The 16,541-nt window shown below is 41.2% G+C and overlaps 1 protein-coding gene across 2 annotated transcripts in view; it reads right to left on the reverse strand.

Moving 5' to 3' along the window:
* The window catches only part of PTPRB (protein tyrosine phosphatase receptor type B), a 62,647-nt gene that overhangs the window by 8,245 nt on the left and 37,861 nt on the right, over nucleotides 1–16,541 (reverse strand). For both annotated transcript variants that reach the window (XM_054273194.1, XM_054273186.1), the window contains 16 exons: nucleotides 15,670–15,933; nucleotides 14,576–14,839; nucleotides 13,920–14,201; nucleotides 12,487–12,765; nucleotides 10,432–10,581; nucleotides 8,999–9,242; nucleotides 7,715–7,821; nucleotides 7,107–7,206; nucleotides 5,613–5,696; nucleotides 5,492–5,509; nucleotides 5,307–5,388; nucleotides 4,758–4,848; nucleotides 3,539–3,615; nucleotides 2,591–2,725; nucleotides 1,409–1,531; nucleotides 1,043–1,206 (listed from right to left, as the gene is read on the reverse strand). In XM_054273194.1, coding sequence (XP_054129169.1) covers nucleotides 1,043–1,206; nucleotides 1,409–1,531; nucleotides 2,591–2,725; nucleotides 3,539–3,615; nucleotides 4,758–4,848; nucleotides 5,307–5,388; nucleotides 5,492–5,509; nucleotides 5,613–5,696; nucleotides 7,107–7,206; nucleotides 7,715–7,821; nucleotides 8,999–9,242; nucleotides 10,432–10,581; nucleotides 12,487–12,765; nucleotides 13,920–14,201; nucleotides 14,576–14,839; nucleotides 15,670–15,933 — 2,464 coding nt within the window. The remainder of the gene's footprint in view (nucleotides 1–1,042; nucleotides 1,207–1,408; nucleotides 1,532–2,590; nucleotides 2,726–3,538; nucleotides 3,616–4,757; nucleotides 4,849–5,306; nucleotides 5,389–5,491; nucleotides 5,510–5,612; nucleotides 5,697–7,106; nucleotides 7,207–7,714; nucleotides 7,822–8,998; nucleotides 9,243–10,431; nucleotides 10,582–12,486; nucleotides 12,766–13,919; nucleotides 14,202–14,575; nucleotides 14,840–15,669; nucleotides 15,934–16,541) is intronic.

The following is a 16,541-nucleotide window of genomic DNA, read 5'->3' on the forward strand; positions in this document are numbered from 1 at the left end:
TGACACTTTTGTGAAGTTCAGATCTCCAGGGTGAAAAGCAAGTTGTTCAAATGGCATCTTTGGGTCTTTAAACCAGTTTATAAGGGAATTTATTTAGGAAGGAAGAAAGGATAGTAATGGTAGAGGTATCTCTGCTACTGCCTGCACTGCTTTCTGCTTTGGATTAACCCAGTCATTGAGATACACTGAAAGACTGCACCTGACTCTAACTTTGAAACCTCTTCTCTTCAGAGATGCAGCTGTGGGACACAGCAGACATCTGACATGCTGCAGCACATGCTGTCCAGGCAGACACAGGCAGGGTCATGTAAGACACAGGCCTCAGCCCATATAATGGTGGAGGGCTCAGATACTACAATCAGGTACTACCAGTGAACATATGGCTTTATCAGAAGATACAGCACCAATTGCACTCTTTCTCCCTCTGTAGCCCTATACTCTGCTGCAGTTATCTGGCCAGCGGAAACAGATCAGGCAGTTCAATTTTGCAATTTTTTTATGCAAGTGTAGTGGTGGACCACAGAACTGAGAGAAAACTGCAGTCCTGTGACTGCCAGGGATGGAAAAAGCAGAAGAGCATGAAAAGGCAGTAGGAAAAGGGAATCTCAGTCAGAACAGGGGAAGGATGGATCTGTCAGCTAGTCTCAACATCCACACACAGTCAGATTCACCCCTGGTATATCTTACCTTTTAAACACCCCTTTGTGATTCCAATGATGGGCCACAACAGTGGCATGTGGGCAATTTAAGAATGCAAAAGCTGATGAGCAGTGGCAGCTGCTGACACTTTCATGCTCTGCAGTGGTACCACAGAGACACAGAGTGGTTCCCTAAGAATAATTTTTGAGCCATCTCCAGGGTGAGGTTGTGGGTGAATGCATGTGCCCTGGCAATACTGCTCTGATGTATGTGGAAACTTAAGACCATCAGCTATCCCTCAGATTCTGCAGCTGCCCACAGTCTAACAGGGATGAAGATTTGGGATATTCCCAAGGGTAGGCACAAGGGCTCAGTCCCACTGACGTTTTGCTGCTGCACATACCTGCAGTGTACAATAGTTGGTCCTGTGTCTGGGGTCCTGTTGATATAATCTCTTACAGTTCTGACAAACTGGATCAGGGATTGGGTGGTCTCTGGCACACCATGATCCGGCCATACAGTGTAGTGGAAGTGACGAATGAGCCTCGTTGAGTCAAGCTGCTCTTCCTGTTGGGATTCAAAAGTGCGGGTCATCAGGGCAAGACAGGAAGGGACACATAGAACAGGTACCCACAGAGAAAATGCTGCAGCTTCCACCAGAGGGGAGTCAGGCATGATGCAGCTATGGTACAGCAGAATAAACCTTCCTAATTTAGCCTTGCAAGTGTTTTAAGCCAATTAATCAGGAAAGAAAAAAATGCAAACATACACTGCAGATTTTAAATTCTCGTATTGTCCACTCTGGGAGCACTGATTCAGACAGCATCTCAACAATCAGGTCTCCATAGTACAAGGAATCCTGGTCATGGGGCCAGTATTGATCACACTTTACCTGCAGGGACACAAGGAAAGACAGATTTAGTGGTCAAAATAGCTACAAACAATGCCACCATCCTGCACTGGCAGGAGCAGACTCCAGACCTCTTGGGCCTGAGGATGAAGGAAGAAAGGCAGCAGCTGAATTCAGAGAGAGATGTAACTCTCTGCCATGTCAATAAGCAGGGTCTGGCATGGGAATGGGTTAGCATGGGGGTGGGAAGTGGAAGTTCTCATAATTCATTTGTGATGGAGGGAATGAGAAGCACTTCACTGATGCCTTCTTATAGAGCATATTTTCTGTGCCAACACTTCTTAAATCTCTGTTTGGATGAGAGCCATGCCTCCAGTGTCCCTTGCTCACCTCTTGCTAAGACATGGCAGTAAGGTCCCACTTGGAACCAGTGAGATGCAGAAGGATACACATCCTATTCTGGGTTGGCTTTCATCCTCTCCTCAGGAAAAAAACGGTAAGCTGAGGGCAACTGACCCTATATGTGCTACCAGAGGATCACTAATTCAAGTTTGTTTAATCTTCTTACAGATCTAGTCACTGTCTTACAAAGGGACAGGACATGGTCATACCTGGGGAGGTATGCTACACCTGCATTCAGGAAGAGCTTTAAGTGCATGAGTGGTCTCTTTGCTAACTCCATCAGGGCTTATATCTCAGAGATAATTTGATGTATTTACTGATCAACATTTGCTCTCCAGAGCTTGTATTTAAAGTAGAAGTTGATCAGAGTTGATGTGATAAACAGGCACTTTTTGTTGGTGGTTGTCCTTCTGCATGCTGAAGAGAATTGTCTAGCGAACAAAGTCCTGGATTGGGGACCAGAAGCACTGAGCTCTGTTCCTACTTCTAGCATTGACATGCTGCATGATCTTGAGACAGTCTGTGTACCCTCATTTCACAGCCTTCATCTGTCTCCAGTCTTTATATTACACCTTTTCTTTCATGCTGTGTATCTCCTTGACTGGGTTCTTTTTGGCTTTAGTGTGATGAAAATAAGAAGCAAAACCTTTTAATAGATGTTAAAACAGACATAAATAACAAAGAAGAGTCACTGCTTACCCGGCCCTTCTCAACACACTGGGTTACCATGACAATATTGTGAACATTTTGCTCCCATGCCATCTTCCAGAACTCATCTTTGGTTCCAGGCAAAGGGCCCTGAGTTGCTATGTATTCCCTGCGGAAATTATTGCCCTGCAAATAAAGAGAACTCCATTAGTTTCCAAAAGGGCAGAAAAAAAAATCTTCTAACAACTGAATAAGGCTTGGGATTGCAGACAGGGCTCTGCAGCAACCCTTCCTGGGACAATAGTTTTGAAAGCTAAATTGTCGCACTGGACCCGAAAGCAAATGACTGATTGGAACAGAGAGTAGGAAGAGATGGTGGAAGTTTATCTAAATACTGTCCATTTCATGACAGTCAAAGCTTTCCATTGCTCTTTTGTGTTCAGCACAGTCTCAAGCAATTTTAAAACTGCTAGGGGCTTTTGTTTTATTTATCATTTTTAATAAAGTAGCTGAGTTCTGGCTTGAAATCTGGATCGCTAAAGCCACTGTTATTATCAATCATAACTCTTTGGCAAAGGGCATTAATTTAATTTCAGCCAGTTTTGTCACCCTGCAAGGTGCCAATGCTGTCAGGATGAGCTACAGCTCTACAGTGAGGATGCCACCTGCAGCGATAGCTACAATTGTTGTGGACACTGTATAAAACCAGCGACCTTTAAAAATATGTCCTTGGCCAATTAGACTTGCTATCTTACATAACTATAGCAATGCTAGAAAGTGTCCTTAAGTGCTGGGTAAATCACTCACAGTTAACTTAATGGTAGTCAGCCACAGTCTTTCAGCACACCCACAAAATGAGTTCTTATTTTTTTAGCTCAAGTGAATCAAGGAAGCGGGGGGGAGCCTTAACCATCCAGCTTTATATTCAATTTTAGATGACAGAAAAAAACCCAAACCACTGGAGGGAGGATTGTAAAACACCACCCTTGAGTCACTTACTGGTATGTAGCTTGCATTAATGTAGTCTGAGCAAGGGTCATCATCCACATTGGAAAGCTTCACTCTTGATGTATCATCTAGCAAGAAATTGATTACAAGAGGCTTAGGGCTAGGTCTTGATTTTCAGTCTCTCTCAGCACTTACAGAAATGTGTTGGTGAAAGGACTGCCAGCACTATTACAAGATTTTATATGAAGAGCTAATTTATAAGGAATAACTGCTGGTTTTACTGCCTCTTTAATCTGTGAGTGCTGTGGAGTGCTCCAGAGACTAGTAGATAGATGGGTAAGAAGGATGCAGTAAATATACAAAATTTCCTCTGCTGAGCTGCATAGGATTTGTTATGACAACAAAAGGGCCAAAATAGCATCCTCCTTTGGTCCTAACAGCAGTATGCTGTACTGGGAAGTAGTGCCCAGCTCTGCCCTTGAAAGAAGAGTTGCACTTCAGTGGTGTTCTGAGCTAATGCTGAGCAGGCCAAACATCTTCTGTAGGTGAAGGGCCCTCTGTACAGAAACATATAGTGCCTGAGGTGCCAGGACACTGATTCATGAGATAATGCCATGTTGGATCTCAGTCAGGTGTCATTGCTGGCATGAGCAGGCAGGACACAGGAGAGACTGTGCTGCCAGCACATGCCACATCCATTAGTGGGGATGTGGAGCAGTGAGTTATGTGGTGTTCCTCCTCAATGTTCTACCTCCAAAATGACAGGTAGGAGATTAAAGGGGGAAACTCTCAACAACAGACGGGTCTTGCCTGAGAGGAACAAGGTTAACTTACACATCTTACCATGCAGAATCACACTAGCTCTATATTGTATAGTAGGTTTAGTGTACACTGAAGAACAAAGATTTGGCAAGGCTGTCAAAGAGCACTGAATGGATGATACTCTGTATGTAAAAATCCCTACTGTTATTTCTACTATCCTTGTTATCAGCAGTGACTGAATGTCCCTAATAGCTGGAGCTTTTTCTCCCTGGACTGAATGCTAGTCATTACACCTCTAGTGTGAAATTAAATTACTGGTCTGTGTGAAGCCATTCAGGGCCATGCATCATCTGCCTCCTAGCACAAGAACCTGAGCTGGCACAGATATTTCATCTTGGACAGAAAGGAGGAAAGGGATTGGCTGCACTCTTTTCCACTAGGCTTGCTGAAAAAGAAGTGAAAAATAGCTAGTGTGATGCAATATTACACAACCAAAGCTAAAACTCACAGGGCAATATATTATTGTATCGATTTTTCCCTCTGTTCTCTGGCAGAAGTGCTATGTCACATGTCTGGTTTCGACCCACATCTTTCAAGTCCTGCAAAAAAGGAATGGGAATAAAATGTGAGGTGAAAATAATTAAAGGACAAGACAACACAAAGGGAAATAGTGTTCATCAGCTCTCAAAGGCCATAGACAGAAAACAGGTGCTTTTTTATAAAAAAACAAACTGAAATTACATAGGTAATCATACTGTTTTAAAGCAAGTGCATGGCTGGTGGGTACCTTCCATACTTTATCCCACAGATGTGCCATACAAACAAATGCTCCTAATCTCAGCCAGACAAGTATCAGGCAGAGGCTGCCAACCAGAACATGCCAAATGAAGAGTTGATTTCTGCACATGGACAAGTGGAGTTCAAATGAAATGCTCCATCTTTTTTGGATTTGTGTAAATAATACAAACAAATGCAGGCCTTTATAATACATTAACCAGTTGACTCAGTCAGCCTGTCCCTTCACAAAGCAAGTCTTTTGCCTAGGTTAGGATCCCACCTCATACTCCTTGGACAGAAGGTAGTTGGAGTCTGCTTGAAGTTTGGTGAAGTGTGCTTCAAAGTGACTGACTTTGATCGGACTGAAATATTCAACAGGAGGAAGAAAATCACAGGATGAATCACAGTCATAATTTATCCAGTTGGCTACCAAGAAGGTTTTAGGTATTATTTTTTTCTTTTTACCTGGAAGTTTTCCGGTATCTGGAAATTATTTCAAAACAAAAAGAAACACTTCATCAGTAAGTGATCAGATGGCTCTGTTCAACCACAATGCTATGTTAAAAAACCAAACTTTTTACATTACCCTTTTTGGCCCAAGTTCAAATGGACTGACAGTGGCCTGTCTCTGCGAATGTTCAGCCTCGCTGTAGGTCTCTCATGGCCATTGCTGGAACAGAAAGAAGATATTCTGTTATATCATTAAGTTTTGAAACTGGTAAGTGCTGGCAATGACATAAGTTATACTTTCTTAAATTTCTTTTTTTCCAGTTTACCATTTTCCAGTGTGTTTTGAATTTTGGCTCTGATCCTGTGACACTGCTCTTAGCTCAGGCTCAGAGTTTTCTTGTTGAAACACTCACAGCCCAGTCCATCATTAAGGAGGGTGCCGTGTGCTAAGATGGACCCTAAATCAGTTGATTCTCTACATGTAGAGGGACATGGAGGTAGATTTGCAGAGCTGTAAAAGGTCTACAGCTTCCAGCACATCCACTCTGCAGACCAGGCCTGTAGCAGATGCCCACATTCATGGCAGGAGTGAGTGGCATAACCACAGCAGGCTCTGGGAAAGCCACAGAAGTGGTACTCACTGCACACAGCTAGTCTTGCCTTTCATCTTTTTGCTGCCATCTCCTCCTTCAAGACATCTCCCTTAGAGAACACTTTCTCTTTACGTCTGATGTGGGAAAACCATAGCAGCATTACTGCCATCCTACTGGGTATATAACTCACAACAAGAAACCGCATTCTATAATGAAGTTTATCCATTTTGGCTAAAAGCCATGACTAGTCAGAAAATAGATTTTGTTTCAATCTGAAATTCTGACAAATTCAAAAACATATCAACTTAATTTTGTATCAGTAAAAGAACTAAATTTCAGACTTGCAGTGTTTCCCATGCACTGGAAATGTTGAGGTTTTTTTCTAATTTCAGAAACTACAAAGAATTTCACATTTCTCAGTCATGCAAAATAGTTTAAATGGATAAAGATTTTTTCAGTCAACATACAGTATTTAATTTTTTAAAAATATGTAAGTTCACTATTTAAGATTCATCTATAATGTGAAACATACAACTATAACTGACAAAAAAATGAGAAGCAAAATTTGAGCTAATATTTTGGACACTGAGGTAATGCCACATGTCAGTATTTTTTAATTGAAATGATAAAGTCTAAATGAACAGTTTCAAAATCTTCCCATCTACAATGCAGATGCAATTAATCTGAAACACTTCATTTTTTGACAAAAGACATTTTTTCCCAGAAGATAAAGGTTTGAATGATAAACCATTTTTTATTCAGAACTATTCAGACTCCTACTGCAAACTAAAAGTTACAAGGATCCTCTATGACATAATTCTGACACCATTTGAATTAAGAATATATAGATTCCTTAATATGCAAGTCATTATTTGTATACTTAGTGTGTACAAAATTTGGGGGAACATAGATTTTATCTGTTGAACAGTTCAGTGCATCCATCCAATTTTTAGCTAAGCCTTATAAATTGTATAACTTAAATGAATTTAATTTGACATGACTTCAATAACGGAGACTGACAAAGGGAGTCAGCTTACCCAACTTTTTGTCTGCAGACAAATAAAGCAGTGACAGCCACCAACATCACAATCAGAAACAAGCCAGCACTCACACCTTCAATAACTCCAAAGAGAGGCTCTAGAACAAAACAGTGTATTTATGTATCTTGAGGAAAGGATCAAAGGAATCAGAGAATCAATAACTTTCAGAGGTTCTGTTATTATCAGCTAAAGAAAATGGCTAAATATAAGGAAATCTAAGGCATTAAAACACTCAGCTAAAACCTGGCCTTGATCTTCTGTCCTCATTTTTTCAAACCATTAAACAAAATTTTTCACTCCCAACCACAGTAAAAGAAAGCAAAAACTCCATTACATGGGAGTGGTTCTCTTGCAGTTAGAAGCTTTCTTGGTGATAGCCTCACTGAGCATTTTTCCTTTTCTCTACTTTCAGCAGCTCTGTCAAGCAGTCCGCTGAATTTTCCAGTAGAGGTAGATAAGCCAAGTCAGTTTCCTGTCAGAGTAGCTCTCAGGACACGCACAACAAGCTTTGTTCCACTCCTTACAAATAGCTCTAGATGCCAGAGTACTCTTAGGCACAATATGTAATCACATGACACAGTCACGGATACCAGCCTGAAACCAACCTGCCTCTGTAGTGATCGGTAAAGAGAAGAAGGTGTCTGCAAAGAGCGGTTTAGGAAGTTCCTTTGGGTCTTCACTGAAAAGCTGAGTAAAAGCTCGTATGCTGATTCTAGAAAATACAGGAAAAAATGGCTCATCAGATGTTCAGAATCAACAGCAGAAAAGTAAAAACTCATTTGCCCCTTTGAGACAAGGAAAACCTTTCCACTGACCACAGATAATTCTTAATATAGACACCTGAGTTAATCAGTCTTCTACCTAATTAATAATACTGATCCCTGAGTTAAATATGGGGGACTACAGCCAGTACAGGTGGAGGGCCCTGAGGTACCCTGGCAGAGGTAACAGATGGGCTCTGGCTGCAAGCACACACAGCCTGACCATGTCTAAAGGCAGGACTAGCAGAAGCTGCAGAGGAGAGAGGACTCAGAAATGCTTCTCAGGAGGGACACACTTTCCCTTCACTTGGCTGGGCACGACTGTGCTAATGGATAAATGTTATAGTCCTCTTTGTTCTCCTGGTAATGTGGGTATTTCCCAGACTGAAGTTTTGGGAAATGTGCCCTAATGAGAGCAGCCTACAGTAGGCGAGCACTGTTTTAAATGATGATGAAGAAGCTGAGAGGCACTCAGCTCATCATGGGCACTCCTTGGCATGTGCCTTCTGTCCATGTGGCTTTTCAGGGAGCAGCTTGCAGGTCTCTTGGGACAGTATTTGCCTGTGGTGGGGGGTGTCACTGAGCCACACTGGAGCTCATGTTTGGTCTCACAGCCAGTGTAACTGCTGAGGCTGGTCTTGGCAGTCATCCTCTTCTACATCCTACAGCTAACCTGGACCTAGCTCTGGAGCCTGAGAATGGTGCCACAGGATAGAATGGCCTCCAGGTTTTTCTAGCTTGTTCCAAAAGAACAAGTGGGGTAGTTCTGCCAGACTGAGTGAAGCATGCTTGCCTTCTTCTTGCCTTAACTTAGCCAATTGTCTTCAGTCTTTCCAAAGAAATGTTGAGCAGCAATAGGAGAGCTTCCCAGCAAGTTGATGTAAATAAATAAACCTCTTCACTACACAGAGTTTTGTGCATAATTAATCATATCATTCCCATGCTAGTGGATGACTGGTTCTTACCTATGGAATAGGGCCATGGATAATAAAGCTTTCATAAATTTGCAGTGAAACACAAAGAACATTGTGAACAATGCAGTCACTAATCTACTGAAGCTCAAGTGGATGAGGCATCCAGATGACACCAAGCCTAATATAAGAGCACAACTACCAATATGAGTCTAACCTGTATGCAGTTCGAGGCTTTAGAGGTCCATCACAGAATTTCTGGTGATCTGGATCACACTTTCCTCCCAGATTTTCCATTTCTCCTCCAAGCTTAATGTCAAAGATCTTGTAGTCACTGTCAGGGTTTTCAGCACAGCTACTGGCAAAATAATTTGTCTGGTAGATGCGTATAGAATCATTGTGTTTGTAGTCCAGGTAGGAGGGTAACGGGTGTTGCTCATCGGGCTTTGGTCCTTCACTGCCTACGCCATGTGCAGAGAAAGACAGAAGGTTTAGATGCCATAGCCATTAATGTGATGAGGTTTATAGGCTCAAGCTCTTGACAGACACGTTCTTATCCAATTTTCTATTTCTTGGAGGCTACCTCATGAATACAAAGCTACAATGGTTAGGGTACCTTGTTTCTAGTACCAACCTTTCTATTATTTTTTAGGCAGATTTCCTCACAAGTCCTCCATGCAACTTTTGCTGCAATAGGCATGCACAGGTCAATTGCTATGACTTTTTTCCTGTGCTGTTGTAGGGAGTTTTTGTGATCCAGATTCCTGGATCCTACTACTAGCTATTTCAAAAAGTAGTAAAAAACCCCATAAACTGACAACTCTACTGTATATAGAGAAAAACTACAGTAGGAAATTGCAGGGACCCCCTAAATGTAAATTCACAATACTGGAAGAGACTCAGATAGGCAAAGCTATGGCAATGAGTAGTCCTTCTCAAAGAGCTTTATAGTTTGCCCAAACATAACAAAGCAGACAGTGGAAATATTATCTGTTTTTTTTTCCTAAGGGCTGATGGACAGAGAGATTATGAAACTTTCATAAAGGTCACAAAATATGTCCTGGCATGCCAGTAAATGAAGCCACTTCTAAAAACAAGGTATAAACTGTTGAGACATGTATCTGATTTGCCAGACACACATCTCAACAATAGGTCAGCTGTAGAAAGGGAGATTCACATGCATGTCACAAGGACCACTTCTGTTCTGCTTTATAGTGCTGCATGCAAAGTCATTTTCTTCAGTTAGCAGACATCACCTGGCAGACCTGTGACTTCTCTCCAAAGGAGTTGCCTTTTAGTGTTCACACCTAACATCTAAACTACCTTTCAAAATCTGTGCACAGCAAGGCATGGATCTGTGTTCACTGGCAATGGCAACCAACATAAGCCTTCGACTACAACAATTGTCTGAACATACATGACAGTGTAATCTTGAGTACTGCTTCTCTCTGAGCTCTGTAGTTGCTACAGACTCTCTGAGAATAGCACTCTCTACATCCTCAGGCTAAGGAGGAAGTACAGATCCAAAACCTGTATGACACTCAGCCATTAGATGAGGAGAAACCCTGTTGCTGTGCAGTGATAGGGATGTACTTCCCCATGGAAATTTTATTGGCTATGGAGAGAATAGCATCAAATCATGACACTTACCATCAGCCTCCCTCACAACCACAGTAAAGTACTTCACAGCTCCATTAGTATCACTAAACCAGCTGCAGTTAAAAGTAAAGTTGATGGAGGATTTGGTAATCAGCACCTCTTTTTTGTTCACTCGTACATCTGGAGGTGGCTGAGGAGGACCTGAACAATTAAATAAATAAAAAATAAATACAAAATAGAGAAAAAACATTACCTATGTACTTGTGAGCTAGACCTAATAAGGAAAATGCAATTTGTAATAAATCTTGGTTGCCTGGACCTAAGTCTCTGATTCTACTCTCTTTGCAATCAAGAAAGTGTCTTCACCTCCCACAGTGAAACTGCCAGAAGATGAAACAAGCCAGCAGTGTGTTCACCATAATAGGAGTGACACCTCCTCAGTATGAATTCCTGCAGAAGCCCACATGGAAATGCATTAAAGTCATGTCAAGCCTATGAAAGCAGAAATTGTAGCTGCTGAAAACAACACAGTTTTAAGCCAAGCATTTGGAAGCCACTTAACATACTCACTATAGACATTACCTATTTCAAGCATATATATTTCTGCTTTCTTTTCCAGAGGAACAGCCAGGGTTAGCCAGAGAGAACACTCAACTACAGAGTACCATTTCCTAGACTGACTGCGGAATTTCCATAGGGAATGTTCTTTGTATGATACAAAACTATACTTTGAACATTGACACAGTAGAAGTAAATTGGAAAGTGAAGTTCACAGGGAAGAAAGTGCAGCAAAGGTGGGGATTTTAAGGATCTACATTACTGATTCTTTTAAAATTCTGTAGTATTGAAACTATATTGCACATATGGGAAACATATAAAAACTGTAAGCAGAAGGCTAAATTTCAAAAGCTTTTAGAATGCCAAAAGATCCAAAAATTCACACATTTATATGCTTTTTAGCTAGACCTCTTACATCTATGAAGTCTATCTGCAATTTTTTTTGTTCCCTTAAGGTAGGGCCTCCAGTGTTAACCAAGGTCTGGGAGAGCACAGTGTTCAAAACAAGTAAGTGACAATAAACAAACATGAACATAAACCAAATAAGAATAAACATGATCAGCAAACCTTCAAGCAGGACTCAGTCTCACCTCTTATGACATGAATAACTAGGTCTTACATCTGGATTTGTAGTATCCTTTGTGATAGAGGAAGGAGATTAAAAGGCAACTGAGGGGCAAAGGAGAAGGCAGTTTGGTGACTGAACTCTAGCTTAGCTCAATAGCTCCCAAAGCAAACATAATTTTTATGACCTAGCATTTCACACAAACGTGGCTTTTAAAAAGCAGCTACAGAGGCATCCCTGAATATAGGACTCCTGGCTGTCCTCTCATTTTTAAGTTTAGCCCTGGAACAGTGCAGGCCTCTGCATTGTGCTGTGCCACTGAATCCTGATGTAGTGTAAAATCTGGGGCAGCTCTAGGGTCAGCAGTGGCAGGCTGTTGACTGCAGTGATGCCTGGCAGTGCAGAGGTACCAGCAGATGCTACTGATACATTCCACTCAGCAGCCTATGGGTAGAGAAATGGAAGAATTTATTTCAAAGCACATGCTATAGATATCTGGATCCTCCCTCAGGTAAAAGTCCTGCAGGTGATTTGGCCAGGTAGCACCTCAGAAGAGTCTATAGATGCCAAAAGAGAATGTGGTACTACAATCCAATGTCCTTATTGATGGATATTTGTGCTGAGGATGGCTACCATCAATAAGGGGTACAGATGGCCAGATGCAGAAAGCTAAGAAGCAAGCATGAAGACAACTGATGAAAACAAGGCATGTGATGATGAGGACAAAGTATTTATGTTTCTCAGGCTATATTTAATGAATGAGCCAAATAATTGGGTCTGGCAATGTAATGAGAGGCAATATAGTCAAAATCCTGCATGGTCTGTCACAACAGAGACCAAAGAATGGGTTCAGTCTACTTTGGCCACCACTCCACACAGTGGCAATTGTGGAGTTCAGAACTCCTTTTACTGTCTAAGTAACACGAGCAATTGCTTATTGCTGCTCAGTGCCTGTCTTCAGGGCAACTCTGAGTTGCACTTACGATCAATCATCGTGATGGTGCTGTCTTCAACCACTTCACTCGTCATGTCTGCAGAATGCACCTTGATGGACACCAGGTATCGCTTGTGGGGAACAAGGGTCATAATATTTAGTAGAGATTTGTCTTTTTCTATCCTTTTAGAAAATTCCACTTCACGGGTGTCCATCTTCTTGCACTCAACGCTATAGCCATCAAAGTCAGAATCAGGAGGAGTCCAGGAACACGCGATGGCAGTAGAGGTTTGGGGCCGACAGTGGAGGCTTTGTATCTTGTCTGGCTCTAGAGAAATGTTGAGAAGTTGAAACTCAGTGGGAAAAGGGACAGGTGTCACAGACTCTCTGCTCACACTACAGCTCCTAGATTCTGCATCAACCATCAGATCAGAACAGGAGGCTGGAACTCAGAATTCCCAGTTAACCCACAAATGTGTGCTGCCTGATTATTATGTAATGCTGTCTAACTCATTTTAGCCATCTGAAATCAGATCTAGTAATTAATTCTGAAAACAAGGAAAAGACTTCAGTCCTACTTGATGAAGTCTTAACATGAACAGCAACACCACAAAGAAATGGATTTCTAGAAAGTTGTAAAGTTGTTACAACTTATTTGGAGGCTTCATGTGGTCACTTATATCAGTAAATACTGATACTGTCATCTCATGACTGATCTGGTTTCCTGGGCAGCATGTGATGTGTCCATATTACTAAAACATAACATGGAAATATGCTTCATCCATGTAATATGGGAGCACCATTTATATCATGTAACCTGTAACAAAGACAGTATTTCAGTCTCAGATGGCAGGCATCTACATTTAAGTGATTAAGTACAGGAGAAAATTTAATTATTATGCTGTATTAAAGAGTATATAGCTTACTAAACATAGATGTCAATTTAGAGCAGAATCCCACCCCAAATAACATGAGGATTTGCCACAACTCAGTTATTTTTACAATTTCATGTCACTTTTTCAAATCAGTCTTTTACTGAAGTTGCTAGAGACAGCTAGAGTTGAAACAGATTCACAGACATGGGCAGAAATGCAGAGCAGTGAGACACTGTTTCCAGTTTCAAATCTAGTACAGCACAGTTTCTTTCATCCTTCCTGTCTTATCATTCAGAAACATGATTATTTCAATATACTACCACCAGAGAAGTTTGGATATTCAGCCTTATTTTACCCCTGAAACTGAGTGATTCAGGCTCTGCAACCAAACAGCTTGACTCTGGATGTGATTATAAATGTATGTCCATTATCAGTCTATAAACAGCTGACCTTGCACACAGCAAGAGCTTAGAATCTAGCTGAATTCATCACTGTCATTCATGAATTTATTAATGTAAATTACTGATTGCAGAAGGAATTGGTAATATTTTACAGTTTTGCATCTTCTTCAGCTGAGTGCTAGGGTGCAAGGGAAATTTTTACTTACTTGTTCTCACAGTTGCAGACTGTGACTGGCTGTATGTCTTCCAGCTGTTGCCACTGACAGTTCTGACACTGAACTCATAGAGCCTCCCTGGTCGCAGGCCATAGATGATGCGTACTTTGGATTTGCTGCTGCTGTAGGGATTGAATACTGTGAGGGGATCCTTTGGAAGCCACTGCACCTCAAAATCATCATAGTCTGTCCAGTCTGGAGGACCCAGCCAAGTGATTGATAAAGAAGTGTTTGCAACATCGGTAAATGACACAGTGTTAGGAGGGCTGGGTGCTATGCAGAAAGGGGGGAAAAAAGGAGAGAAGAAAAAGAAATTCTTAACAAATTTTTACACAAGACAAATAAAATGAAACGTATTATTTTCTTCATGCATCACAAAGTAGTTTGTATTATCTCATATACACAGCAGTTACTGCACCTGTGCTGATGATGGTGACTTTCACAGTTGTGACATATTCCTGAGCCTTTGAAAGAAAAACAGCGCTGACTGTTTTTCTTTCACATTCTATTGTTTTAATGCTCTTAAGGTTATCCTTCATCTTTATACCTTCAATGACTCTTATAGTAAATCCTCTCTCAGAACAGGTCTGTTGCATAGTTGTGAACTAATTAATTCAAACAGATGGGACTAAAAAAAAATCCCATACCTGTTCTTCCTTCAGCATTTGCTGTGTTGGTTAGCTCACCACTGTGAGTCACCACAACCAAAGTATACTTTCTGCCAGGAATGAGCCCCTGGAAATGCCACTCTTCCAGCTCTTTCATTTGCTCAGTTTCTTTCTGTGTCCCATTTGGGTTGTAAAGATTCAGCTCATAGAAGTCAACATCTCCTGCTGCTGGACTCCAAGTGAACCACAGACTGTCTGTCATGTTTCGGTTGGATGCCTTGAGACCAACAACTGGGGCTGGTACTGAAAAAAAGGTGGAATGAATATTACTTTATGTAGAACATCCTTTGGATAGGAAGAAGCAAAAAGGTCAAGCAGACCTTGTATTTGTCCTGTAATGATAGTCATTTTATAAACTAGACAGCCACCACAGCTGGCTGAAAAGCATAAAGCATATCTCAGTAGCTTCCTTTATTGTTTTGAACTGCCACTGTTACCAAAAGAGGTTGCAATGGTTATAGTGGATAGTTTTGCAAATGTTAAGCAGCTTTATCCTAGTTAGTATTTGGAACCACCCATTTCTGAGGTAGCTGAAAAACTGTACCACTGTGCAGACATAGTCCCACAGATGGGCTCCTATATGGTGCCGCAGGAGAATAAAGAAAGGTTTCACAGAATGCCACAGCTGCTAGAGCTGCTTAGAAAACTGCTTCCCACATGTGGCTGAACAAGCACAGAGCTGCAGCCAGAGCTTCCCATGAGAAACAAGTTTTATTTCTCTGGTAGATTGGCTATCCCATTAACCCTACTTGTTTCGCTTTTTGCTTTATCCACTCAGGCCAATATTGCTTTTAGGATGGGAGACAGCCATTTTCCTGCTTAGGGAGCATACACTGGGATGTCTTTCTTCTGACATGAGCTCCTGGGAACAGGGCTCTTCACTTCATTTTTCCTGCTGTAACTACATAATTCAGAATTTATCTTTTTATATATCTAATGCTTTTACAAATAAGAGCCAATTTGGATACTTTTAATAGTTGCTCTAATCTAGTATGAGCATCAGACTCAGACCAGTTCACTGGTATCCCCCATGAGCACCACTGGTGGCAGATAGTTTTCTTAGATGTCCTTGCCTGTTCTTCCATAGACAGATGACTCATTAGTGAGGTCTCCACTGTGTGTAACAATCACCATTCGATACATCCTGCCTTGACGCAGGTTCTGGAATGAACACTGCTGGAGATGCTGCCCTCCTGAAATTCTGTCATGAAGGGACTTGTCTGGATTGTACAGGAAGATGTCATATGAATCAAGCTCCCCTTGAGAGGTGGTCCAGCTGAAGGACAGTCGGTCAGTGGTGTTCTCTGTGACTTTCAGATTTGTAACAGCTGCTGGAACTGAAAAGAAGGTAAGAGTAAATATCAGAGTCTAGGCACTAAGCTGAACCTTTAATAAACTCATGGCTGTAACACATTTCAATTAAGCCACAAGTAGTTTGTTAAGAAATATCAACAGCAACTATCAAAAACAAGAGGAAAGCATTTATGAAATGACACTGATTCTCCCCAATACAGTATTTTTATTTCCCAGAAGGCCTGATTCTCTAGACCATGCTTACAGAGAACTGTCCATTAGCTTCTACAAGAAGCTATAAATCAGTAAAGACTGCAAGCAAGACTTGGCCTTGAGTTTAGAAGTGTGTATTCGCATAAAATCCCACACTAAGAACCTTGAGACTGTGAATTAAAAACTTGATGACAATAAAGCATTCAGGTATATCCACAAAAGACAGAGGGAAGCATTCAGCATTTTGATTTAATATCCTTATTATGAACCATGGTCACATTATTATGATAATGAAGTTCAGATTCACATACAAAGCATGTATTAGGAAAAATGATGCATAAACATCCAGAGTCTGTACCTTACCAGAATCTTTGTAGAATCAAAATATATAGATGGTTCATGTATTTAATGATATCTGACTGAGGGAAACATAAGTAAA

The sequence above is a fragment of the Melozone crissalis genome, unplaced genomic scaffold, assembly GCF_028551555.1.
Source record: "Melozone crissalis strain CALT ecotype California unplaced genomic scaffold, PUWL_Pcris_2 ptg000004l_1, whole genome shotgun sequence".
Taxonomy (NCBI): domain Eukaryota; kingdom Metazoa; phylum Chordata; class Aves; order Passeriformes; family Passerellidae; genus Melozone; species Melozone crissalis.